Below are 25,706 nucleotides of genomic sequence, written 5' to 3' on the forward strand. Positions count from 1 at the left end.
GCTGCACCGAACCACGCACATGAAATACCTTTGCAAGAGACTCCTCAAAGCCCTTGGTCACCAGCTGAGCTGCTCCACAGCAACACTGACACAAGCATCTTGGAGCCTGTTCTGCCTCATCCCCGCAAGAAGACTGAGAAATGCTAAAATATGTATTTTCCAGGCAGTCCCTGCAATACCAAACAGGTCTCAAATGAATCTGGAGGGCAGTGATTTAATACTCGTCCTCAACAGTTTTGCCTCTTGTCCCAGCTTTTATTGTTGGTGCACTCAGGCTGTTACTAATTCCTGTTTGTCCGTGTGACTCCTGGAGAACCACAGAGCACCCTCCTGGGGACACGGCCACAGCATGGGGAGGTGGTGAAACAAATGACTTTACCTGCAGACCAACAAGCAAGCAGCTAGTGAAGAACAAAGAGATTTTAAAAAGCAAGATGCTACTGCTTGTAAAAGCCCCTGGGCCAAATTGCCTGAGATCTGCCTGCCTGAAGTAATAACCTTCTGGCAAAAAGCTTACAGATATTCCCCTGGTTTTGGGAAAGGGAAACATCAGAAGGCTGACATTGTTCTCAGAGATCCCCATAGCAAGCTTTTGAGGTTTATCTTAACATTACAAATAAAAATTGAAGAGCAGGCTGAGGAAATCTTGCAGAAAGACTATCTTGACCGTTTGGCAAGCTGAAAACGCAGAGCGCAGGGACATGTTAATAGCTGCCAGCAAGCAGGTAAACGTGAAGGGAACATGATCATAACAAGCAGGAAGCTGGGAGTGGCTGGAGAAACAGGCAACAGCAGTGCCAGAACAGGTCAGTACTGACCATCAGACTGTATTTCATCTTTGGCTGCAAACTGTCATCCTATGCAAATGGAAAGATTTTGTTTCGCAATGCCCACTAAGAGGAAAAAAAAACAACCAAAAAAACAACAAACAACAAACGTGCTTTTTTCACGGTCTGGGTGCTAGTTCAGTGCTAAGTACCTTCAGCTCAGGCTAACACAATGACACCTTTTTTTCAGGCTTTCAGAAAAAAAAATGCATGGAGGTGTTAATATAATTGCAGTTTCTTTCAGCATATTTATCCTCATGGGAAGCTCAAGATTTCACAGTCTGCTAGTCTGGAACTAGCTTGCTGTGAAATAAACTGCCTCATAGAGACATTCTTTATTAGGTATCTATCACTAACCTGATCTAATAATTCTTTGTGGGAGCTGCAATGAAGTGAGAAACAATGTTTCATAAACCCATCAACATCCAGGCAGCTTTAGTGCCTTGGAAGCTGTAATAACCTGCCCATCCAAGTCAGCCTTCTAATCAAATTAGGGGAACCTGCACAGGACTTTAAATCTTACCTGGAGCAGCACTACCCTCTAAAGGGAGGTCTGCAAGGCAGCTGTCATCTGGAACTTAACATTTTAATGGAGCCATTCAGGGTTCTCAGGACAGATATGCTACTCTCCAAAAGGTCCAAAAGATGTCCTGGGAATAAGGTATTTTTATTTTTTTTTTTTTTTTTAATACCTCCAGTGAGAAATCTGACCATTTCCATTTTCTGTACCTGGGGGCCAGTGGAGACCCTGCCTTAGTGCCTTCCCCCAGACTCCCACTCTCCTCAGCATTTTTCTAGGGTGGCACATACTGAACGTGCTAAAATGCTTCAACTGTCACAGCTTTTGGCACATCTTCCCCCTGGGAAATGCTCCCGTGACCAAAAACCACAGAGCAGCCTTCCCTTAGGAGCACGCCTTGCAGTTGTGAGCTGCTCCCTCAAGAGCCTTTTCATTCCTTCACACATGTACATTTTCACACATGCTATTGTTTCTCTCCCCTCTGTTTATTTCACTGTTTTTCACCCCATGGAGTTCAGTAAAAAGGAGCGGTAGGAAGGCCACAAAAGAAGCGGTGACAGCAGAAAGTGCTGAGGGTCCTAATGGGAACACGGGGTAGGGCTGTGCTCAATGCCTATAAACCTGCCTTGTCTTAGGTTGAAAGACTTGCCCTTCCCACAGAAGAATCGGAACACAAAAAGGGCAGCGAGCTGTTAAAAACCCTCACCTGAAAACCAAGGAGCAGGACAGATCTGCCAGTAGTTGCTCTCAAGGCAGACACGCAGAGTAAGGAAAGCAACAGCTTCACCCTGCCCTAAGCTGGGGAGCAGCTGTGTGATGCTGAGCTCCCCCAACCTGTGGGAAAAGGTATTTCAGGCAAGGTGCATGTACAGGGTGGTTCTAACATTTTATTCTCATGGCTGTGTATCTCAGAAGTAAACACACAAACTGCCTTTGAGAAAAGCTTTTTATGTTGCTTTGAACCTGTGGCTGGTGATACTCAGGGAGGGAAGGGAGGTTCTCAGCCGCAAGGCTCTGTTCTTGAGGACAGCAAGGTCCACGCCCCAGGGACCGCAGAGGGTCACCATCCAGGCATGACAGCATCGCCGTGTTCCGTCACGGGAACAGGAGTGCCCGAGGGTCCCACCCCAGCCCCTCGTCCAAAGTACTCACCACACATGCAAAAGCTCCTCCCTGGGGAAAGCTGCAGCGTGAGCACCGGGCAGTCGCTGCAGGATATCCGCAACGGCACCAACCTGGGGAATTTTTACTTACTCAGTTGCCATTTAACACAAACTTCTAATCACTGATTTGGGTATTGAGAAAAAGAAAACACAGACTGAAATAAACACTTTTCCTCCTTCCTTTGGTTAAATTTCATCCAAACACCCGTCGTTCCGAGTCTCACCTCCCCTTTGCCACGGTTCATAGAGTTTCTCCACGCTCATTCTGCAAGGTGACGGGTGGTGTGGGAGGTCAGGGTCAAGCGGGTCTGTCTTCAAATCTCCATACTGGGTTTTCTCAGCTCCTCTGTTGTTCTTGGTGTCCCCTGTTGACAAGGATTGTCCATGGTTGCGACCCCCCAGGGGTGTCCTACCTTAGCACAAGCCATCTACATGGGCCCTCCAGGACTGCATCCTTGGGCACGGAGTACCTCCTTGCACAAACATGTCCCCCTTTGCATCTCCTCCAGCTTTGTCCACATCTCGCTACATTTCTCCTCATGTACCTCCTCCCATCATGGCCCCCAGGATTCTCTGCAGACCCCACAGCCTGAACCTACCACGCAGGCCCAATACAACGCTCAGGCGTGAGCTTGGCGGCTGCTTGTGCATGAACATGCTAAACCCTGCAATTTATACCCAACGCCTCTCAAGAGCAGCCGAGAAAGACGCTTCCCAAGGGGTTGGAGGAGAGCAGTGCCTGACACAGCAGGAATCCTCTGCCGGGGAAACACCAGACCAGGGAAACTAAGCTCATTCTTATAAGAAGTCGAGAGAAGGGAGATCAATCACTGGAGCAAAACAGGCAGGGACAGGCATTTCTGCATACACAGTTTCAGAAAACACATTAAAAATTTATTTTAAATATATTATAAAAGGAAGTCCATTCAACTTTAAAAACACTAGGCATTCTATCAATGATTCCCAGTTTATGAAAGCTACTACATTAAAGTGCTACAAGTCCTTTACCACCCCCAGATATTAGGCTGTTGGTCCTAATATACACAGAAATAAATACACACTGATTCAAGAGGCACCATCCAGTTTTACAGATAAAATGCATGCAGTACAGGAACAGACAAACTTGGACCTTATCACCGAGATCCTGGAGAATGCATTTTGAAACCAATTCCCTTCTCCACCCTAGAGGCTAAAGCTATTTGTTATTGTTGTCATAAAGGATAACATTTTAGTCTATTCGCTTGATCAGTTTTTATCTTGTTTGGTGTTGAAGTTCACATTTGCTCGCTCACTAATTTGGATTCCTTTTTTCCTAAAGTTGAACTAGTAGATTTAAGACCACATAGATCCAGTGGGTTTATATAAAACTCCCAAATCCCTCACATCTGCTGGAATCATTGAAGCCTTTTGGGTCATACAGAAGCATCAAGAAAGCTCAAATGCAGCAAATAAAGGAACATGGTCAGCTGGCAGAGGCAGAGTCAAAAAACAGACATATTATTTTTATTAGCATTTCCATAATCTATCATTGCCTACCTTCATACACAGACCTCCAAGTTAGAGCATGACACTACAAAGGAACAATCAGAGGAGGTGAGTTTATTTCAGTTACGCTTTAAATTTATAACATGAATAAATCAATTGGACTGGTTAACAAGGAATATGAAATGAACTGACAACTGTGTGTTGAATGCTGATGGAAACTTCAGATCTCAGCTTTCCCATTCTCCACCCACTGCATCTCTCCTCTCCACTCAAACTAGGCGAGGATTTGCAGCTCTTTTTAAAATATGGACTCAACACTCATGAGGTCAGCAAATAAAGCCCTGGAAATCTTACACAGGCTGGGAAATTGGAGCAGACTTGCCTTCCTCAAGATCAAGTAATAGGCCACTGGTAGACTGGGAGCAGCACCCAGTGCTCCCGACTCCCGGTCCAGCTCCCCCTTCAGTATGTATCCTGTGAAGGATCTTTTTTAATCCTACCCCTCCAGACTCTGACATTAACCTACTCACCATTTTGGCATCAGTTTCCTAACTATTTAAGAAGCTTTTCATGCTAAATGGCTGTTGAAATGGAAACCTAGGTTGCTGCTTGTCAGATAAGGACTGATGGAGGCACCACCAGGCTCTTTGTTGTAAGCAGGTGAGTAGGAACATGAAGGGCAGCAGCTGGGAGTGGACATGGGATGCAAAGTATGCTTGAATCCCTTGTCCTAGCAGAGCCAGACTGTTTCAGACATGACTTTACCAGAGCACTTTTGCCTGAAAGCGTGACAGGCTGACTGCCAGCAGCTGTCCTCGCCAGTCAAAACCATTCAAGTATCTGCCCAGATCTTGAAAGACCATGTAAAATAAAAGCTTCTCTCTTTTTACCCAGCATGATTGCCCAATATGACTTTTAGGAGATGCCTCTGCTCTCCTCAATACATCAAGCTATTATAGCTACTGTGATGATCCTACACTAGCACTGTGTTCTGCAGTGCTGGTTGTTGGTGGTGCCTGCTTGACTTTCCATACATTGATGTCTCAGTGCAGCAGTGATGAGGAAAGTTTGCTGACTGGAACTCTCCAGTAAAGCAAAGCCCTGTGCACAGACTATTGTAAACCAAACTGGGACTGAAGTTGAGCTGAAAAATTGCTTTCTTGCTACTTCTGTATGAGAAATTTGAACGCATCCTTTAGAAGTTTCCCAGTGATGGAAGGCATCGACTTTCTGCAAGACACTGCTGCTGCAGATTTTATATCCCTTTGGGACTATTTCTGAGTTCTGATTTGGATACTTAGAAAACAAAATGCAGGATCTTGCATGCCAGTGAAATGCAGGAGCCTTCACCATGAGGTGAAACGTGCAACAGCAAACAGAGACATCCTCTGATCCAGCTTTAGTTGCTACAGAGGACCAGGAGGAACCTGCCAGCCTTTGAGTGACATACCCTCCCAGCGTCATTAACACTATTGATTTAACACGGAAAACCCAGGAGCTTCTGAACTAGCTGTTCACACAAGTTTTGCACTTAGAAGTCAGATATTTTAAGAAACACACACAAACACTGCACAAGTCAAGCTTCCTCTCAAATCCTTATCTCCCAACCCCTTCCCCTCTTCTCTCTTGTCCAGCAAGGCACTAGGAAATGGTTCAAGTTTAAGCATTTGCTGTACATTTACATGTAAAAAGGCACATCTTTATTTGAATGATGCTGTACTCCCCCTTCAGTAAGGCTCACCGCGCTTCTCTTGTGGTGTGGAAAATAAAGTTAATTTCCCAGGCATGAAAAAAAGACACCGTGCGCAGGTAAGAGCCCCAAACCTATTACTCTGTCCGCAGGCCTTAGAAATTAGCACCAGTATAAATCAACAACAGCCACACGAGCAAATCAAAGTATTATTTTGCCACATAACACACGTCCAGGGATCCCCCTGTTGTCTGGGATTCTGATACTTAAAAGCAGCAGAATTGATGCAGCCACAGAGAGAGGGGTGGTTTGAATACTCTTGGGGAAAAAGATGAAAACATTTATTTTGCATTAGATAATCACTGGTATTTAATCTCCAGTCTTGACTTGCATGCAGATGTGAAGATTTGCTTATGTATTCATGCTTTGGCAATTTTGCTTACAAATAACCAAAAGTAATTGGAATAATTAACCAAATTGCGCAGCAAAGGCTCAATTAAAGATGTAGATGATGAAATACAGCTTCTGTTTCTCAATCAGTGGATGGTTGGCTATATTAAGTCTTCTCATTAGTCAGCAAAGCCTCTAGGGTATTGAAAAGTATGATTGATGCAAATAAATTAACAGCTCGAGGCCCAGTGAGCCAGTCGGAAGTGTACAGAATTTGTGGGGCACTTATCACACTCAGATCCCAGACCTTCAGAAAACAGATCAGATCAACCATACTGAGAAGGATCCAGTAGGACCACTCACACTAAAGCTCCAGCTTCCATGTACTGGTGGTTGGTTGTCAAACAGGAGTCGCCTCAACCGTTACCTGTCTTTTGGTACAAACTGCTAAGAGTCGTCCATTCTCTCCAAATTAAGATCACTAAGTGGTAAAAGACCTGTTCGTTACTGCAGTTCTCTCTGAAGCAAGCGTCCAGCAAGCCGAGCAGCGAGGGCTCTCTTCACAAGGTGAGCCCAAGTACAAAGCAAGCCATGCATTTTAGAAATGGAAGTTAATCCTCTCATTAGAAAACTAAGACACACAAAGTTGCAAGCTGCAAGCAGAACGACCTACAGTCCATTTATATCGTTTGCTGATTGTGTCCCAACTGTAAAAAACTAGCACTGTTCATGGACAAACAGCTTCTTGTTCCACAGGTATTGAAACATTCATAAAGACATCTGGTCAGGCCATCAAGCAATCCACTGTCAGCACTACTAGGCTAATGAGAGCATTAATAACTTAAGGAAAGCAACAGCCAGACACAAAACACTGGAAGGTGGCTCTGCCTCCCATAGGAATGAAAAGGGATCCTAATGACAGACATATTGTAGGTACAGAGAACATAAAATGTCAACTCTGTCTGACACTGGTCTCACTTCCATAGCAATACTGCTGCAAAACTGTCACAAGCAAAGCCTACAGCTTTCTTCACTCCCAAAATATTAGACACCAAACACATTTGGCAAGCCTGGTTCCCAGCTGCAACACAGCGCTCGTGTTTCCTCTGCTTCGTGACTGCATGGGCCAGGGAAGTTGGCAGAAATGGTCAGGCATGGCCTGAGCTGTGAGGATGAGCGACTTGCTAATGATTTTGAACTTCATAGTCAATACATCAGACCTGAGAGGCAGCTGGTCATGCCCCAGTCTGCTCTTGGTTTACAGACACAGCCCTACACACCCTCAAAAACACCAGACTCACAGAATCACAGAGTGGTTGGAGTGGGAAGGGACCTCTGGAGATCATCCAGTCCAACCCACCTGCTAAAGCAGCTTCACCAAAGCAGATCTCACAGGGTCATGTCCAGGTGGGTTTGAATGTCTCCAGAGAAGGAGACTCCACAACCTCTCTGGGCAGCCTGGTCCAGGGCTCTGGCACCTCAAAGGAAAGAAGTTTCTCTTTATATTCAGATGGAACCTCCTGTGTTTCAGCCTGTGCCCATTGCCCCTCATCCTGTTGTTGGGCACCACTGAAAAGAGTCTGGTCCATCCTCTTGACACACACCCTTGAGATACTTGTAAGCATTGATAAGATCCCCTCTCAGCTTCTCTTCTCCAGACTGAACAGCTCCAGCTCTCACCAGAGGGGTGTCCCGCTCCCCCCAGAGTGTTTCAGCCTGGCACCCCAGAGCTGCCTGCACTCCACCTACCCCTGCAACACTCCCGCATGGGCAATGGGACAGACCGCGGAACCGGGCAATTACCAAAAAAGACCAGTTTTACTGATTTACGCAGCATCTTTGCAAATAGTTAACTGCACCGTCATTCACAGCTTTTACTAAAAAATGCCACTGAGCTTTCAGCTTAAGACTAAGTCAGATGAACTAGTAAATCTGTTTTTACAACAACTCCATTTTAAAACAGTGTGGGTTTTCTTTTTTAAACACTCGCTCAGGCTCAAAACCAAGGGTCCTCCATTCATTCTTCAGTGGCAGTACTTTTTTCCAGAGACAACTCTGGTTCAGTGTCTGGCAGATCCTGCAGCCAAACCAGAAGGGTAACACCTTGGCATTGCTAACTGACTACACACAGGACAGGGCACCAGTGAAATGGGCCCATCAATCCCACATCTGTGCCTGAGCAGACAGATTCCAGTCACAGTAAACTGTACAGTGCTGTGGATGTTGGGGAAAAAAGGAGAGATTAACAGCACATTCCCACAAGCCTAGAATACTACTGACCACAGGACTCGTGACCGCAGCAAACTACAGACTGACGGACTAATGGGGAAAGACCAATGGCTAATCTCAACCCTGACTTAATTATTCTGAATTAATCTGCTCACACCAGCTGTAAATTAAGTTAGCCTTTAAAACTCTAAAGGAAAAAATGGAAGTTGACTTCATGTAGTAGATTTAACTCTGAGAAACCCTAGAGGTGTCCGTGTTAGAAAGATTCTGAATAAGAGGCCAATTTAGAACCTGATATCCAAAGGCTCTTAGCAAAAATCTTCACCATGCTTAGTTAAAAACCCTCTGCTCACCTTTCACCTTGAAGAGTCAACAGTGAGCGACAAACTGACTGTAAAGTGAAGGGACCAGAAACTCAGATTTCTCATCACTAACAACTACAGCAATATTCCCAACACTTGGCTGCACTTCCACTAGAGCTCATTCCTTTATCAGAGCTACGATTGGGAAAGTAATAATATTCAATCTGTTTTAAATACTTCTTTGTTTAGGGAAAAAAAAAAATTCACTTTGTTTTACATTTTGATGGCCTTTTTTTTTTTATCAAAGGACTAAATCTCACGTTCAAGATTTTACTTATGTGGACTTTGGGAGATAAAACACGTATGTGGGAACACTTCAGCGGGTGGTATAGCAGCTACAGAACGTCCTGGAGGCTCCTGGATAAGAAAATCATTTAACAGCAGACCCAGGTGGGAAAAACAACAGTGAAAAAAAAAAAAAAGACAAAAAGCAGTTTGAATCACATTCAGACTCCTCTAAAAACAGAGTTTCTGCTCCAGTCTCAGCACAGAAGTGGCTCTGGCAAAGCCTTTGAAATTTCACCATCCTCAGAAGAGAAGGATGCAGCATCTTCACAATAAAGACTGGCCTGCTAGTTAACCTTCTCCTGAGATTCTCCCTTTTACCTTCATTAACTGTTTAAAAAAAAGTATTCTTAAAAAAATCTTTTGTAACCCTCCCCAGTAAAAACTATAATTGTAAAATATATATGTTTTCTCAGTCTTTTAAAGATCAAGGTTTCTGTTAAATTTTTCCAAGACGGTTGAGTTTGTATGTTCAAATATCCACTGCTGTGTTGGAGATGAAGGATTGCAGCTGTTCATAAAGATCTTTCGGTCACTCTCACTGCAGTCCATACAGCTGCTGCTTACTGGATGGAAGAGGGTCTTGTCCTGGAGAAGAGAAATTTGACGTGAGGTTGCTAAGCAGAGAAGCAAAGCTGTTCTAAAACCATCAGAAAGAAGTCTTAAAAAACAAGGCAAGCTGTTTTGTCACTGGGACGTGTGTGAGGAAGTTGTTGGCTGGCAAGTGACAGGGTCCATTCCCACCCCTTGCAACAGAACCCAGCCCAATCCTCCCATCTGCACAGGGAAGCTGGAAAGCTACATCTAAAGCCAGGTTCTCCAGCCACCAGGCTCTCATCCCGCTGCACCTGCATGCAGATTGCAGGGACTTGGACAGGACATTTAGTCAAGAATTCACTTCCTGTTGCCCACAGAAGGAAGGATAGCTTAGGAGGAAGATAAATAAATCCTTATCTACTTTTGGCATAACTTCTAGTGCTTAGAAGAAACTAACAGACACACCACACCTTTCTGCAAACGGGTTTTGCAAGCGTTTTGCATCACCTCAGTGCCAGCTGCGGACAGAGCCGCAAGGAGAGTGTCCTTCTGCTTAGCAAGCCCTGGAGAAGCAGTTGTCACCATTTCTAACCAGTGGAAGAGGGGAGAAGAGGGAGTCGCCTCTTTCTGATCAAGAGTAATTAATGGCACAATGATAACAGACTGCCTGCGGATTCTCTTAGCGCCGCTACATGAACAGAGGAATAAAACGTGAGCGGTGACATTTCAAGGAAACTTGAACGCCTACAGGCAGTTTGGCACCTTCAACGAGCACACGCACATGCATGCGCACACATGCAGACTCACTTTTCGGTATCTCCAGAGCTGGTTCCCCTTCATTCCGTGACAGTCATAGAGGGTCACAGGACTGCTGTGGGAAATGGCATCAAAACAAAACTTCTTGGTATGCTGAGGATCCCCAGGACGGATGTCTTCTCTCCAACTGAACGTGAACACCTGCCAGGACAAACAGGACCCTCAGGATGGCTGGCACCGCACGTGGTGCTTTCACCAGCACAACGACGTTCCCTTCTTTGCCCACAGGGTGGGGATGGCTTCAGGGAAATGACATCTTCTAGAGAAATACCTCTGGGGACAGTGACTGCTGACCAGGGGGGTCTGTACCAGCCACTCCACAGGCTGCTGCACCGCTAAATGAGTGTGCTGCTGCAAACAGCCGTGCTGGTTATCTCAGGTACTGATAGCAGCTGTGAATGTCTCTGCAATGCAGACACACATCGCGGATTAAGTGAGCAGCTGACCAATTACAGCACTTCACAGGTAGCAAAAAAGGCAGAATGCTACAGGAGCTCTGAGTTAACGCCGGCGGTCACCACATGGGTCTGCCTGCAGCCACCCTGGGAAGAGTGTGTCCCACACCTCTGGGACAGGAGCCCACAGCTCCCCACCCCACTCACAGGAGTGTCAGAAGGACAAACATGGGGGAAATGCTTCCTGGAGCGCTCTCCTACTGACCCTGCAGTGATTTCTCAGCACTTTCAGGTGAAATGAAGGGAAGGATACTACCAAAAAGAAAAAATAGAAAGGATTTTAGCTCTAGTAACCAGGCACAACCTATGCCTGACAATGCTGTGGCCTTGATGAAAGCCGCCTGTCCCGGTTTCAGCTGGGATAGAGTTAATTTTCTTCCTACTAGCTGGTAGAGTGCCGCGTTTTTGATCTAGAAGGAAAATAATGTCGATAACACACTGATGTTTTAGTTATTGCTAAATAGTAGTGAAGGACTTTGCAGCTCCTCACATGGCCCTACCATTGGGAAGGGTGGGAGCAGCCACAGCTGGGACAGCAGACCCAAACTGGCCAAAGGGATGCTCTGCATCACATGGTGTCATGCTCAGTCTGTATTTTGGGGGAAGAAGGAGGAACACAGGGACATTCAGAGCGATGGTGTTCATCCTCCAAAGCAACCTTTATGTGACAGAGCCCGGCTCTCCTGGGGAGGGCTGAACACCTGCCTGCCCGTGGGAAGTGGTGAATGAATCCCTTGCTTTGCTTTGATTGTGCACACAGCTTTTGCTTTACCTGTTAAACTGTCTTTATCTCAGCCCACAAGTTTTCTCACTTTTACTGTTCTGATTCCCCCATCCCACGGGGAGGGAGCAATCGGCTGCGAGGTGCTTAGGTTCCAGTTGGGGTTAAACCACAACACCACCAGATGCGAGGACATGTGGCCTGGAAACCCTGAACCACCAGGTTGGACCACGGTAGAAAAGTTGGAGGAACTACCACCACACGCATGCTCTGTTCCTTGCCCTGCCCTGTTGGCATTTGGTTTTGGCCACAGCTTGAGATGGTCGCGTGATCCAGCTGCATCGTCAGCCTGATGATCAGAGCTTGGCTTATGACATGTTTTAAGCACTGTAGGACCAAATGTCACAAAACACAAACTGGTTTAAAGGCAGGCACTTGTGTCCAGCTTTTGCTTTCTGCTTTGACAAGAACAGCACCTCTGGCAAGGTTGCAAGTGTCCTCTGTGACCAGCACTAGCCAGCGTGGTTCTGCAGGGCTACAGCCAGCACACGTGCCTCTCAGTCCCCGAAGGGAAGGGCTGCTCTGGGGACTCCTTTTGGAGCCAGGGGGAGGAACGGTCCTCTCTCCAGAGAGATCTCATGGAACAGTAAGGAAGACCAGTAACGAGCAGGGTGCTACTATTTGAAGCAGCATGGCCAAAAACTTTTGCACAAAGAAGCTACTTTGTTCCCGTCTCTCTTCTAAACCTCTCTTGCGAGAGAAATTATTGCAATTGTTTAGGCTCAATGCTACATAGAAGTTCAAAACACATTCTCCTCCTAAACATAAGCCAACACTAATTGCTTAAGATCCTCCTGAAGCAACAAAGGCTTAGTTTTGGACTGTGCCTGAGTAAATTGGTTTTGTTTCTAGTTTTCATGCATCAAAATTGATATGCAACAGCCTTCTGTCTCCTACCACTGAAGCCATTCCCCTGAAGAGTTATGCATGGCTCTGTAATAGAGGCATTGTTTTCTTGATCTTTTCTCAGCTCAGCTGCTACAGTTTAGACAAACTAATATTTCCCTCCCTTCTGTTACAATAAAGCTGTCATTTCTGGCACCTTATATGTTGAGAGGGTGAATTTATAGCCTGGCCAGTTTCATCTCTCTCCAGCAATAGTTGGGTGTTTATAATGCATTTGCCTCCTGTCACAGGGATGATAGTAAATGGTTATTGAATGCTCCTGCAGGTTCATTAATATGCATGATGTTCCTCCATCACTTCTTTCAGCACAACCTTTGAAGTTAATATTCACTTTGTTACATATTACAGCTGCCTTGTTTCTGGTTTCTTTTATTATTTTGGCACATTGTTTTCTTCCGCTTTCTTTTGTTGCTCTGAGAACTTCAAAGCGGAGGTAAAAGCTCAGCACCAAGTCTGCCAGGCTCCAGACCTCGTTACGAGCAAAAGCCACATCCTGCTACAAGCCCATCAAATATAATTAGCACACGAGCCTTGGAGTGCACAGCACCTTCTGTTCACCTGCCAGAGTTGTGCAGCAGCCTTCCTTCTCAAACAGTTGTGCTTATAACTTCTTCCTCTGCGGATTTATTCAGGGGCCAATAATCTACCGAGGGACAGTTACCTGCACGTTGTTCCATGCTGCCTCTCCTCTGTCCTTCACGCAGTTTTCCAGCCTCAGTGGGGATCCCAGGGCACCATGCTTAGTATCCACACACAGTCCAGTTCCTACATTGCGTATCTGAAATAGTAAATTAGTCGCTGAATCTCCTACTATTACCAAGCGATAGAAAAGAAGGCTTAAGCTGCCTCAAGTAGTGGCACTACTCATTTGAAAACAATTTTATGATTCCTCACTAAACTATGCATCTCAGCTGGTAGACAACAGCCAAGAAAGAGCATGGGAACCATCACCAGCTGTACAACAGCCCCCAGGACACAGAAAAACCCATAGCCCACTACGTTGTAGTGTCTAACAATCCACGGCTTCGCCCCAGGGCGATTCTTCTCCCAGAACACAGCTGACTTCAAAACCAGGGTTGGTTTTCCTGGCTTTTGTATGGAAAAGCTAAGGAGCAGAATAGCTCACCACAGTTGTGTAGCCCTTTGGAAAGACAAGATTTCTACTACTGCTCAGCTGCCACCTCTCCCTAGTCCTCCCTGCTGGCATGTTCTGCCTTCTATTAAATTCACTACATCTGCCTAGTGGCTGCCTTTTATCAGGCCAATATAATGGTAGAGGTGTTCTGAAACATAGCAAACAGGATCTTTAAACTCTGTTTGCCCACCTTACAGCAAACCAGTGGTGGAGCACATGGCTCAGGCAACTTTAAAAAGCCAAACCGCAGCCTGTTTGCTCACTGCAGATTTCGAGCACACACTTGCCTCTCCCCAGGCAGCTGCCGGAGGCTCCACTGGTGGGTAAAACTTCGGCAAGTCCCAGGCGACCTCGTTCATGAACCACTTGAAGCTCTTGCAGTTGAGGTTGTTGCGAAGCTCCTTCTGAGCCGCGACGTCCCCTGCAGAAAGATGCCGGTACTCCGGTCTGCGCTGGTAGATGTACTCTGCGTACTCATCCATCCACACCTCGGCCACACGCTTCAAGTTCTGTGTGGGTAATAGCGGCATGTGAGAACGTGCCAGAAAAATCACGTCAGAACCCTCTGCACAAACTACCGACATTAGCATGCAGAACAGCTCTCATGTTTTTGCTCAGAACGGATTTTCATTCACATCCACTCTTTCTCTCCAGCTTTAGCACAAAGATTATTTTTATTATTCTCCAGTTCCAAGGGACTTTTAGAAAGATATTTTCAGTTGAGGTCAAAACAGAATCCTGGCACTTGGCCATTATATCTAGCTCCTTGTGGCTAAGAAAAACAACATTAATCAAAAGTTGTTGTGCGGTTCCAACCTCCCCCCCCCCTTTTTTTCTCTTCTGCAAAGAAGCTAGTCAGAAAATGATACCGGTAAATACCACTGGACATTGAAAGGTCCCTGACAAAAAGGCGCTTTCTTAAATCCTTCTTATTGCATCTTTTATACCCATCTAGGAATGGGATCTGCAGTACTCCCTCTGGAAAGCTTCAGCTTACAATATGCTTTCTTGCCACTATTTTTCTATTCTTTTTGGCTAAAAAAAGCTGTTCAAAAGAAACTCTCAGATACCACAGCAATACAGAACTTTCAGGTGACGACCTTTCAGAATAGAAGCAAAGGGTTTCCTTCATGGCAGCAGTATATTTTACCTATCACTGTAAAGCTTAATCCACTGTGCAATTCCAAGACAGCAAAGAACAGCCCGCTCTGGAGACACCCGGCCCACCGCCTGTCCCAACACACTCCAGAGACCGTCAGACCTTGGACTGTTCTCTGGTAACTTCAGGTACATTCTTGGTGTCACACAGTAATGTGTTGTCTCATGCAGTCACCACTGCAGTGACTCAACAGCACAGCCCACGTTGCACAGAGATGGTCAGTCCAGCAGGGGTCATTTACTACCAAAACCAATGACGACGTTAAGAATGAGCAGGGTGCTGACCCTGCTTCAAATGCAATTGGCACACGATGAGAGCAGGTGTTCATCTCAAGGTGCTGCACTATCTTAGATGCCAAGTAACAGCCTTCCCTACACCTGTTCACCATCTCCTTCCAGCACTGTGGGAGTGCGTGAGAGCCAAATACCGAATCACAAGAAATAAAGCTCCTTCCTGAAGCAACGGCATAGATAGGAGAGCACTCTATCGCTCTGACAGGTCATTGTTTGGCTGAGTAATAAATCCAAATCTATGACTAGGGTGATGCTACTGAACCAGGAAACATCTTAACACTGTGCAAGCCATAAGGCTGCAGAACAGCAGGGTACTTTTTGTGTTTTGTTTTGGTTTTTTCAGTTTTGCAGCCTTCCTACTCTTATGATTTTTTTTTCTCCCACCAGAGGGCAATGCAATCCCTTCTCAGTTTAGAAATTAACTGGAGAAAGCTAGTGCATGAAAGGCAAAAGCTCTTTCCTCTTTCAGCTGCACTAGATTGAGAAATAAGATGGCACAGAACATTACATTGTGGAAAATTACAGCTCACTCATTCGGTGGTCTGTGATGCTTGAAGCTGAGAGGTCTTTCAATCACCAAAACACAATCACCATGCCAAAGCCTGCTGCTCTTGGACAGCACAGCCATAAAATGACTGGAGTATTGGACAAATAAAGCCATATCTTGTTTTTATTGGTGATTCCATAGCCAGCGCCTGATCACAAAGCCCCTTCCCAGCACCGAGAATGGCTGATGTCTGGAGCACGGCAGCTGTTTGCGTGAGTCCGCAGCTCCCCTGGGCTCTCTTCACTTTGTGCTACACATCCACCACCGCAAAACTGCACATGTGAGCACTGCACAAGTACAATTTATTGACTACAAAGCCTACATTTGCCTCCCATTGTGGGGTGAGAGGAGACAACAGCATGGTCACGTTGCAGTCAGACGTCTGTCGTGTGGAATGTCATTGCCACTTACTCTTGCCAGGCTGACTCCTGTTGGAACCTTGTATGGAACATATTTTCTGTAGATATGACCAACTCTAGAGCACGGGATGTCCTCCATGCGACCTCCACACATCCATACCTGTGCAACAGCAGAGATACAGGTTCACTCTTGGTTATGTGGAGAAAAATGAAGAAGAAAAAAGAAAAGAAAGACTTTCAAGTCATGAAAAAGTTTAAACCAGATCTTTTACTTTAAAGTACACTCTCTCTGTAACACCCTCCCCTCCTTGCCTTAGTCTCAAATCCTATAACTCTCCACTTCAAGCCATGCAGCAAGCCTTGATTTAGCACCAGTGTTATCAAGACCAATGGCTAAACAGTTCAATTTTGCCTTCTTTAGAGAAAAGAACAGGAAAAAAACCCATCCAAGCACCCAGAGAACAGCACATGACACATTTTAAATTGATATATGTTACTACAGCAATAGTAACCTCAATAGTTAAACTGCACTGCCATAAAAGACCTGGGTGTAGGTTGTGTAATGTTGCTGTAAAAGGGAACGCATCTCTGTAGCACTGGTCATCTGTGACACAAAACACTCCAGGGAACTCAGGAGCCTGTTCAAGTGCCAGAAACCAGAAGAAACTGCTACTTTTTCCCCGCGGTTATCACCGCTCTCATGTACTTTCATTGCTGACAAGCACTCATCGCTTTTGCAGCCTTACAACTTCAGTAGAAATCCCTGCCTGGTGGCAGCATAATTAGCTCTAAAAAAGCCCTCAGAAAGTCACTGGAACACACTGCTGGTTGAAGAAGACTACCTCAAGCCTTGGTTCATGTCGAGATGAGGACCAGACGTTTCTTTCCCCATCTGGAAAGATTTCACTTTGTGCCAACACTCTGCCACAACTTTCTTTTATCCTTTATTTATAGCATGGATGTAATAGTTTTGTCCAAGTGAAACCAAAGGAGACGTTTTCCAAACCAGCCAATCTACTTCATTAGGTTTAAGAAATAGATTCATATGTGCTTCCCAGATATATCTAATCAATACTTACAGAAGTATCCTTCAGCATGCAAGACAAATGACTTTCTGAGCTCTCTAAGCACGACACTGTCTTGCCCTTCATTTTGTCCCTAGATCTGACGTTAACGCCCCAAAGGCAGCAGTATTTAAGCAGCTCCGCTGGCGCTCCTGCCTGCTGCAGTGGTCTTGATCTCTCCATTCACTGTGGCTAATTTGAGCCACCGCAGTTCACTGTACAATTAGCTTAGTCAACAGCTTCACACATAGCGGGCAATTCCATTAATATTCTACAGCGACAATATTAAATACTTAGCTCGGAATAGAAATATTTGGCCAAGGCTGCTGCATAATTATTAGCTCTGACATGAAAGTCCTCTGGAGTTTCAGCTCTGTCTACTGGCCCTTACAATTACAGTCATTTGCTGACTGCGTATAACTTAATGGAGGTTAGTTGCTCTCAGTTAGAGGAATATTTTTCACAGGCAACTTCTACAGTTCAAGGTCCTTAATTACATGTCCTTATGGTGAGAGAGACAAGAAGAAAGTTGACAAACACTCCTTCCACAGAATTTCAATCTTTTTGTCCCAGCTGTGTCTTGAGAGGCTGGTACAGAAGACATGAAGATGAAAGAAGAAACTAGCACTCAGCTTGTGATGTTTCTAGTGGAATTAGAAATGCTGCTTATTCCGTAGCTGCTGTGCTTTTTGCTGCAGAGGGCCACAGAATGATTTCTCTGCTAGGAAATTAACAGGTAGGCTGAGAAAACAAGAAGTTGGGGATGTTTTGTGTTTCTATGACACAAACGGTTTGTGCAAGGCTGTGAGAGCTGCAACAGTTCTTGGAACTACAAAAAACTGTAGGAAGAGCTGAAGAAGCTGAGAGCTCAGTTGCTGGGGCACACACGCTCAACAAGCCAAATTCTGACCCTGCAGCACCTATGCCCCGTCTGTCCACAAGCAGCTGCGTTTTAGTGCAACACAAGCCTGAATGAAAACAGCAGGTTTTTGCTGCCCACCCACAGGATGCCTCACCTGCCCTATGCCTAAGGAAAGGCTTTCGAACAGGCCTCCGGGAACATGTCTCTTCTGAAAACACAACTTTCCTAAATGACCCGAGAAAGGAGGACAGCGCTGCCCCGGCACTGCGGAGCTCGCGGGGCGGCAATGGGGACAGCACAGCATGGGGGTGTGGGAGCCCAGAGAGATGATACGCTGGGACAAGAGCTCCAAGCTGGTACAAGACTCCAGGCACAGGAGATGTTACAGAAACTCATGTAATGATATGATAAGAAAAGCTACTTAACTGACTTACTGAACAAGTAAAAATCTAAGATCAGCTTTGCAGGCTCTATTCCTAATCATGCTTTAAATATTTACTCCCAAACGATGCTTCAATTACCAGTGCTGTGTGGAGGCAAGGGAAAGCTTCCTAATCCCTGCTAGCAGAGCTCAGTGACCCTTTCAAGGTACTTTGCCAACTCAGTGCCTTTTTAATATTGTCTCATGCTGCAAGTGACAGTGTGGCACTTGCAGTACAAATCTAATTTTAAAAGCATGCTTTCCTTTCATTCATTGCTGCTTTGATTTATTTTATTAGTGAGCTGCTTTGTGTGGTGACAGAACTCATTACAACCTCCATAAAGACAATTACCAGTCCTTATCTATAAAACTGGAAGAAGGGGGAGAGGGAAAGTGCATGACATGCATTGGTAAAACACTGCCAACAAAAGCTTTAGAAAGTTAAAGGTCAGGGGAATCACATCCAAGGGTCTGTCAAAGAATAACTGCAAGTGAAGCAAACCCAAAATAGCTGTGTGCCAGCTAGCTGAGAGAATGCTTCCACTCAGTGAGCAGTATTTGGTTGTTTTTAAACAAGGGTACAGTTAGCAGGCATGACACGCCAGAACTTACGCTGCTAAAAATACAGCGCTGTCAAACAGCTGAACCGGTGCTGTTCCGTAGGGCAGCACCTCGTGCCTTCACATTACACCGGCTGTCACTTGCTGGGTTCTCCTTAGGCCTGGAGAGCCGCTTTCTTCTTGTTTTACGGAAGGGTGAGACGGTGCCTCATCTCCCTGACATGACAGTAAACATCAGAGCTTGAGCCTGACGCACTTAATTTCAATCAGCCGTTTACTAAAACACCGTGAGAACAAGAATTAAAGCTGGTCAGGCAGGCGGTGCTTTATACAATGATCTAATCAGATCTCATTAGGAGAGAACAGGAAATTTCTCTTCTTCCTCAGGCACAATTTTACCAATCTACATTTTGAGCGAGGCACCTAGCAGCTGACAGATCTTGGCTACACTGAAGTGATACCGCGGGAGATTTTTCTAAGGCCATAATCTCATCCTAATAATAAAACCATATGCAAAAAGAAGTAAAACAACACCACTGGTGATATTACTTCCATCTTCTCAGTGGCCTGGAGACCTGTAACTCCCTGTTCATAAAGCAACTCCAGAGCCTTTGACTCAGCCAGTGTGCTAGAAAAGCACAAGATAATATGTCACCTATTCTCTACATGGGAATGTTATGCTGATCCAATTCCCTCTCCGCTATTTCAGAAAACAATGTCACGTAAGACAGCTGAACCTCTCCTCTCAAACACATAATACAATACTGTGGTTGGTGTCTGAACACAAATTATCTGGGTGTACAAGGTTTATGGTTTCCAAAGACTGCAACCTTATCGAGCCCATGCTTCCCAAGAGGGGAAAAAGACAAACAACACAAAGGAAAGAGTCAAGGCTTGAAAAGAAAGCTGGTTCTGCAAGCCACAACAAAGATAAAGACCGTGGGTTAGACCAATGGAGAGAAGCTGGCTGGTTGTCTGAGCACACACTGAAAGGTGGGAAGGACACAGTGGGGAAGTTAAGGGGGTTCTCTGCATAACAAGGTGAGAGGATAGAAGCAAGGACAACCAATAATTCAGGGAAATCATAATCCTTTGTATTGTAAGCATCAGCTGCTGTTGCAGCTGGGACTTACTGCTCTATAAAAGATTAAAGTAGCTCAAAAAGCACTGGGATCTGTGTGTTTGCACAACACCTTCGCTCGTACAACATACACCAGCACAGCCCCTCCTTACTGTCTGGGGCACTTCAGAGGAATGATAGCACTTTCCAAAAAAATCACATTTCAGGCTCCACTTTCCTGCTGCTGCTTGGTGGGAGGCTACTCCAGAACCTGAACCAAGCACACCAGCGTGAACAGAGGCCAAAAATTCAAGTCAATGGGCTGAACCTGATGGAGGAAGAAGCCACCCTGTACTGCAGCCGAGAGCCTGAGAATTAAGCAGCATGTGCTGGCTTAGAAACAAAATAAACAAACCAAAACACAAACCACAAAAAAAGCAGCAGAATGCCTGGCCTGTTTCAGTGTGGGCAAACGTGAGCTGCTGGAAAGTGGTGTGGGGATGTGCCCGGAATGAGCAGCGGAGGCTCCCGTCAGCACTAACTCCAGTGACTGCTGTCAGAAGCGAAGCCTTGGCAGCTGCGCCCTAACCGAGCACCTGCCAGGAGGCCGCTGCAAAACGTGAATCAAATCTGCTGCCGACGTGGGGCAAGGGAGATGCAGGCGTTAGATATGCGGAGAGAAGCTACGGGGCACTTGGGTTTGTAGGAAAACACGCAACGTGCTTTCAGCTATGGAAATCAGGAGAAGCAACCCATGTCGATACTTTGGGAAAAGGATCTGGAATAATGCAGTGATCTACGATCACCAGAATAAGTGCAGTGGATGTTTCTTATTGCTGAAGCAAGGAGTAAAGACAATGAGTACTACCCATCCCTTTTCCCCTCATTACTTGTTCTTTTCAGGGCACCTGTCAATATGGCTTGCTTGCACCAAGCCCTTTGAATTTTATAAAGGTGTTACAATCTCTAAATTACAAGACGAACATTTCTAAAACTGAAATGATCTATCACCTAGTGAGAGACACTCCAGATTCTCATTCTTTGCTCTTGAAGTGCAACATACAATTAAAAGATTGAGAACCACACCACTCAAGATCTGAGGTACAGAGTACATCTATATTTATGCCTATACAAGTCAGAGACATAATTTTTCCTCTTCTGTTCCCCCATATCCAAAAAATCAGAGACTATATATTTATGGAAGAGAGGCTTGAAGAAGTTTAGTGAAGATGACATAAGCCAAACAGAACAGAAGCCACAAAAATACTGGAAAAGAGGCACCATAATTGCAAATAAAACTGAGCGTAGATAAGTGCTGTATAAAGTAGCATTTGCAGAAAGGAACAGTTTAAATGCTTCCTATGTAATGCTCCAAATTAAATATATTAATCTCAAAGAAAATGAAGTGGTTATGGAGGCAGCAGAATGTTGGTATTTGTGGAGTAGGCAGGAGCATTCAGAAAATCAGAGCTATGAAGTTGTGGTTAGAAAAGACACATTGTCACTTTGGGTAAAGTATTAAGTTTTGTTCTCATCATTGCAGAAAGATAAAAAACACAGGAAAAACTGTAGAAAAGAAGAGGTATGGAAGTGGTTGTAGTTAGGGGCAGCAGAACGGAACGGTAACAAGTGCCACACACAAACAGCTGTGTGTGCTTGTCGGCCCTTTCTCCAAAACCCAGGAATGCACTCCGAGGTCAGCACCCCCACCGAGAGGGAGGAGAACGGTTCTTGCACCACGGTTCTCACACCATGTGGATTCACAGCGCGGTTTGCCTGGCGCGTTCTGCAAACAGGGTTCCTGAAGCAGCGAGGCTCATTTGAACAAGCATAACACCTGCGACTCAGACTCAAGCCCGTAACCTTCCCGTTGTGTTGGATGATGACCTGAAATAGGAAGATCCCTGACCTGTAGATGTCCTTGGTTACAGGCTGAGCTATTCTGGGTGTACACAAGTAAGAAAAAGAAGCAGAGTGTGTTTTCTGTTTCAATATGGAAGGGATAGATGGACTCCATTTCTAGTCTAGAAATTCCTGTTTTAAGAGATTGAGAAGACCCAGAAACAGTAGTTTGGGTTAGAAAGTTTGTTTCTAATTTAAAGTTCACCTACACTTTTTGTCCCTCCAGCATGCTATGTTTTCTAGTGATGTTTGGTGTACATCTTTTATACAAGGAGCAAGGCTATTAATAGAGTTCGATCCTCCAGCTAAATGTTTTCTGAGGTGCTAAACACTGATGGTTTCTCTGTTGGCTTGTCTTCCGCCTGGAAGTTTCTTCACAGAAGGAAGCAGAGCCAGCTGATGACAGAAATACGTACCATCTCAAAACAGAAAGGCAAGAGGCTCCTAAATAAACTTGTTTATTCCCAGTCTCTCAGCAACAGAGCCCTGGATTTTAAAATAAAGGCGAAAAAACTGTAAAGCACATATGTGGCCAAAAAAAGAATGTGCTTAAGGAAAAAAGAAAAATGAAAGAAAAAATCTGCTCCTGGTGAGGCTTGAGGAGGCCAGATCTGATGGAATGGATCAAAACCAGCAGCACAAAGAGCACCTGCACCCACAGCCCCCAGGCACAGGAAGGGATCCCTTGTCAAGGGCAGGCTGTGCATTTGACACACTTAAAACCTGAACTCCCATTAGATAATAAATAATGTGAAAACAGCTACCCCAAATCTCAAACCAGAACTTTAAATTATTTGACAGTGCCCCTTTAACTTCAAAAAATCTCAGTTTGCTTCTAAAGGTAAAAATGCAGCTCTAAGCTCGCCAGGAAATGTCATAGCTTCATAAATTCTATGAACAAACCTTCTATTCTTGCAATTCCAGCAGAATTATTAAATCTATCAGCCACAGATGAATGTATCAATTTATCTTAATTTCTGAAAATACACTGAGCCTCTTTCAGTCAAAACTTCATTTTTCTGTTGCACAATGAAAGAAAAAAAGGGTCTTTGCAGAGATTAATTAAAGCAAATTTATCCCTCCATAAATTACCATCTCTGGACTGAAATAAACCACAGTGTGTTTCAGAGAGGATAAGCAAACAGCTGAATGCAGTCGTCGTATTTCCTGCAGATCAAGCAGTGCGACTGTCTGCTGTGGCATTAGAGACAAAGGGCTTGCCCAGCCGCTGTCATTGCTCTTGGAAATCAGCGCTTTCCAAAAGGGCCAAGGCAAAGAGGCTGAACACAGCCCCTGCCCCTCCTGCAAAGAATGACGTTGTTACACCATTTCATTACATGCAACACAAAAATAAATGGCTCTAATCACAATGGCATCTCCAAAAAGGGTGACCCCCCCCCCCCCCACCCCTTCCTGCCACCATTACAGAGGATAAGGGACCTCCAATATGACATGATTAGTATTGGTTTTGTGGTTTGTTTGGGGGGGTTGGTGAGCAAACAATGGAAGAAAAAATACATTGTCTTGAAAACAACATCTTTTCTTCCACTGTTTGCTGTACAGGAGTACATGGTGCGTCTGTACAGTAACATGGCTTGCTGAATCTAGTTTTACATGCATAGAGGCATTGAGATTTAGGAATGTTTTGTAAGAGATCAGCCATAACCTGGTTTATCAGGGGAGACATGAGGAATTTCAGATGCTGAAGCTAAACTGCAGTACATTAGCATCACTACCATCTTCTCACCCTGTGCTAAGGTCAACTGGCTTAGTTCAGTGGCATCCAAACACCTATAACATTAAATATGCAACCTCTGAAAGAGAAACTGTGTGGTGGTCCAAACAGAGTTTAATGTAGAAATCTTTACTCAATTTGCTCCAGGCTATGGAAATGATTCCCACCACTGAACACAAGACAAGCCACCAACTGTCAGTGGGGTCTGGGACATGCCAGTGGGTTTCCTAGAACTGATTTCAGTTTGTCATATTCCAAGATAACCCAGGTACCAGTGATCTTTGTAGGTCACAGTGACTCATGACTATTAGTATGCATTTCTGGTCGGCTGGCTAACTCTTATTTTAAAGCCCTCAACTGAACAGCTTGCGCAATGAGTAACAGAATTGTCCCCAAGCCAGGCAGATAATGATCTGAAGTCATTGCCAGCAACAGCGTTATTATTCCAATTGTTGAGGATTTCTTACAGGGTAATTAATCGTCTCAGTTCCTTGCAGCCAGGAGTCAGATGGATCGACTGCAGACAGTAAGTTACTCTCATCTCTGGGAACTCAAACTCAGGACTGACATACTCGACTGAGCAAATACTGAGCTGCCTGAATCCTCCTTCCTTCAAGCAGGAGAGTATTTCATCATCTTACCAGGGCGAGGACTAAGCAGCCTGACAGTCAGAGAGCTGCACACGAGCTGACTTACCCTTGCTGGGAAGAGCGTATGGATCTGAAGCTGTGACCACAGATCAGGGGACACCCCAGCTAATCATGCTCCAAAACTGACCCTCACAAATGACTGGTCACATCATCACTGTTTCTTCGGTGTGCTATCAAACTACTCCCAGCTCTTTCACCTTTAGTCACACGCAAAAGCAAGGACAAGATAGATCATTCACATTCTGTTCCTCGGAACAATTTTTAGTTTTCAAAACAAAAGTAATTTCCAGAGAACATAGCTCACCTTAAAGGATATTTCATACTGCTCTCCTCCCCATATCTCCAGACCTGCATCATACCCTCCCAGCTCCCAGAACCACTTTCTATCGACTGCAAACAGTCCTCCAGCCATTACAGGAGACCTTAAGGAAAAACCAGACTCCATATTACAAACACATTCATAGATACAGATCTCTAGCTAAACATTTAAAAAACAAAGCAAGATTTGACAAATATTTTCACCACCCAGTGTTCCCAGTGTGTTTGCAGCCCTGTTGAGCATTGAACAGTTGGTTTTGCATTATCTACTAATTTCCCACTTGCAAATGAGAAGGACCAGACTAGGCTCCCTTCAGAAGCAGTCAATGTCCCTCCTCCAAACTGGAAAAAAGAGTCACCATTAGGTGACAGGACGAAACCTCTCCCAGAGGGACCCATACGCTGCACAGGGGATGCTCTGTCTCAGTAGTCCAATCAAGTCATGGAGCTTGATCTCAAAAAGTGTTTTGTTGGGTTATTTTTGAGCACGGCAGAAGTAAAGGACAGCAGAACTGTCTCAATGTTGGCAAACACAGCAACAGCAGAACATAACAACCACAGATTTACTTCTGCAATGCACTGCAATCATCAAAATTGCTCTAATTATTCTGCTAGGTTTTCTTCTTCTCCCACCTGGGAATGACATATAAGTTGCCATTGGTTTCTTGTTTTCAGCAGAGCATTAGGGATACTAAGTTATGTCTGAAAGATCTTGGTAATAAATGACCACATTAAGTGTTACATACCAGTTTTAAATAAAATGTTAACTTCTGCGGGAATCAAGGTGGCAAAAAATAGCAGTGAAAAGGAGAGTGTTCACAGCTACTACATGACACATTTCTTTTAAACCAACAAAGCAAACTGCCAAAAAGCAAGTAGCTTAACACCAGCTTCTGACTTTTACTACACTGAGATGTAAACCAACCCTGTAACAGGGTGTTTTGTTAGCCAGCCTTTACCATGCTGCATTTCAGTAACTTACTCAAAGGGATCACTGGGATCAAGTTTCTGTAACTCAGGAGGAATAGGGATCCGCTTGTAATACATCTCCCAGTCAAATGCACCTCGCATTGCGTCTCCAGCCTGAGTCTCATATCCAAAGTGGTCGTGATCAATAACATCAATCATAGGGCAAACGATAGTCTTGCGGTTTCGGGCAATGCGATCTGAAGATTGGAGAAACATGTTAGAAAAC

General features: G+C 44.9%; 1 protein-coding gene across 1 annotated transcript in view; it reads right to left on the bottom strand.

The window, feature by feature from the left end:
- Positions 1-3,382: 3,382 nt before the first annotated feature.
- The window catches only part of GALNT10 (polypeptide N-acetylgalactosaminyltransferase 10), an 84,295-nt gene continuing 61,971 nt past the window's right edge, over positions 3,383-25,706 (bottom strand). Inside the window, exons 6-12 of the mRNA XM_082063582.1 lie at positions 25,494-25,677; positions 24,498-24,615; positions 15,992-16,099; positions 13,869-14,090; positions 13,108-13,224; positions 10,296-10,445; positions 3,383-9,539 (exon numbers count right to left, since the gene is read on the bottom strand). Coding sequence (XP_081919708.1) covers positions 9,372-9,539; positions 10,296-10,445; positions 13,108-13,224; positions 13,869-14,090; positions 15,992-16,099; positions 24,498-24,615; positions 25,494-25,677 — 1,067 coding nt within the window. The 3' untranslated portion in view covers positions 3,383-9,371. The remainder of the gene's footprint in view (positions 9,540-10,295; positions 10,446-13,107; positions 13,225-13,868; positions 14,091-15,991; positions 16,100-24,497; positions 24,616-25,493; positions 25,678-25,706) is intronic.

The sequence above is a fragment of the Streptopelia decaocto genome, assembly GCF_964273445.1.
Source record: "Streptopelia decaocto genome assembly, chromosome: 12".
In the NCBI taxonomy this organism is placed as follows: Eukaryota; Metazoa; Chordata; class Aves; order Columbiformes; family Columbidae; genus Streptopelia; species Streptopelia decaocto.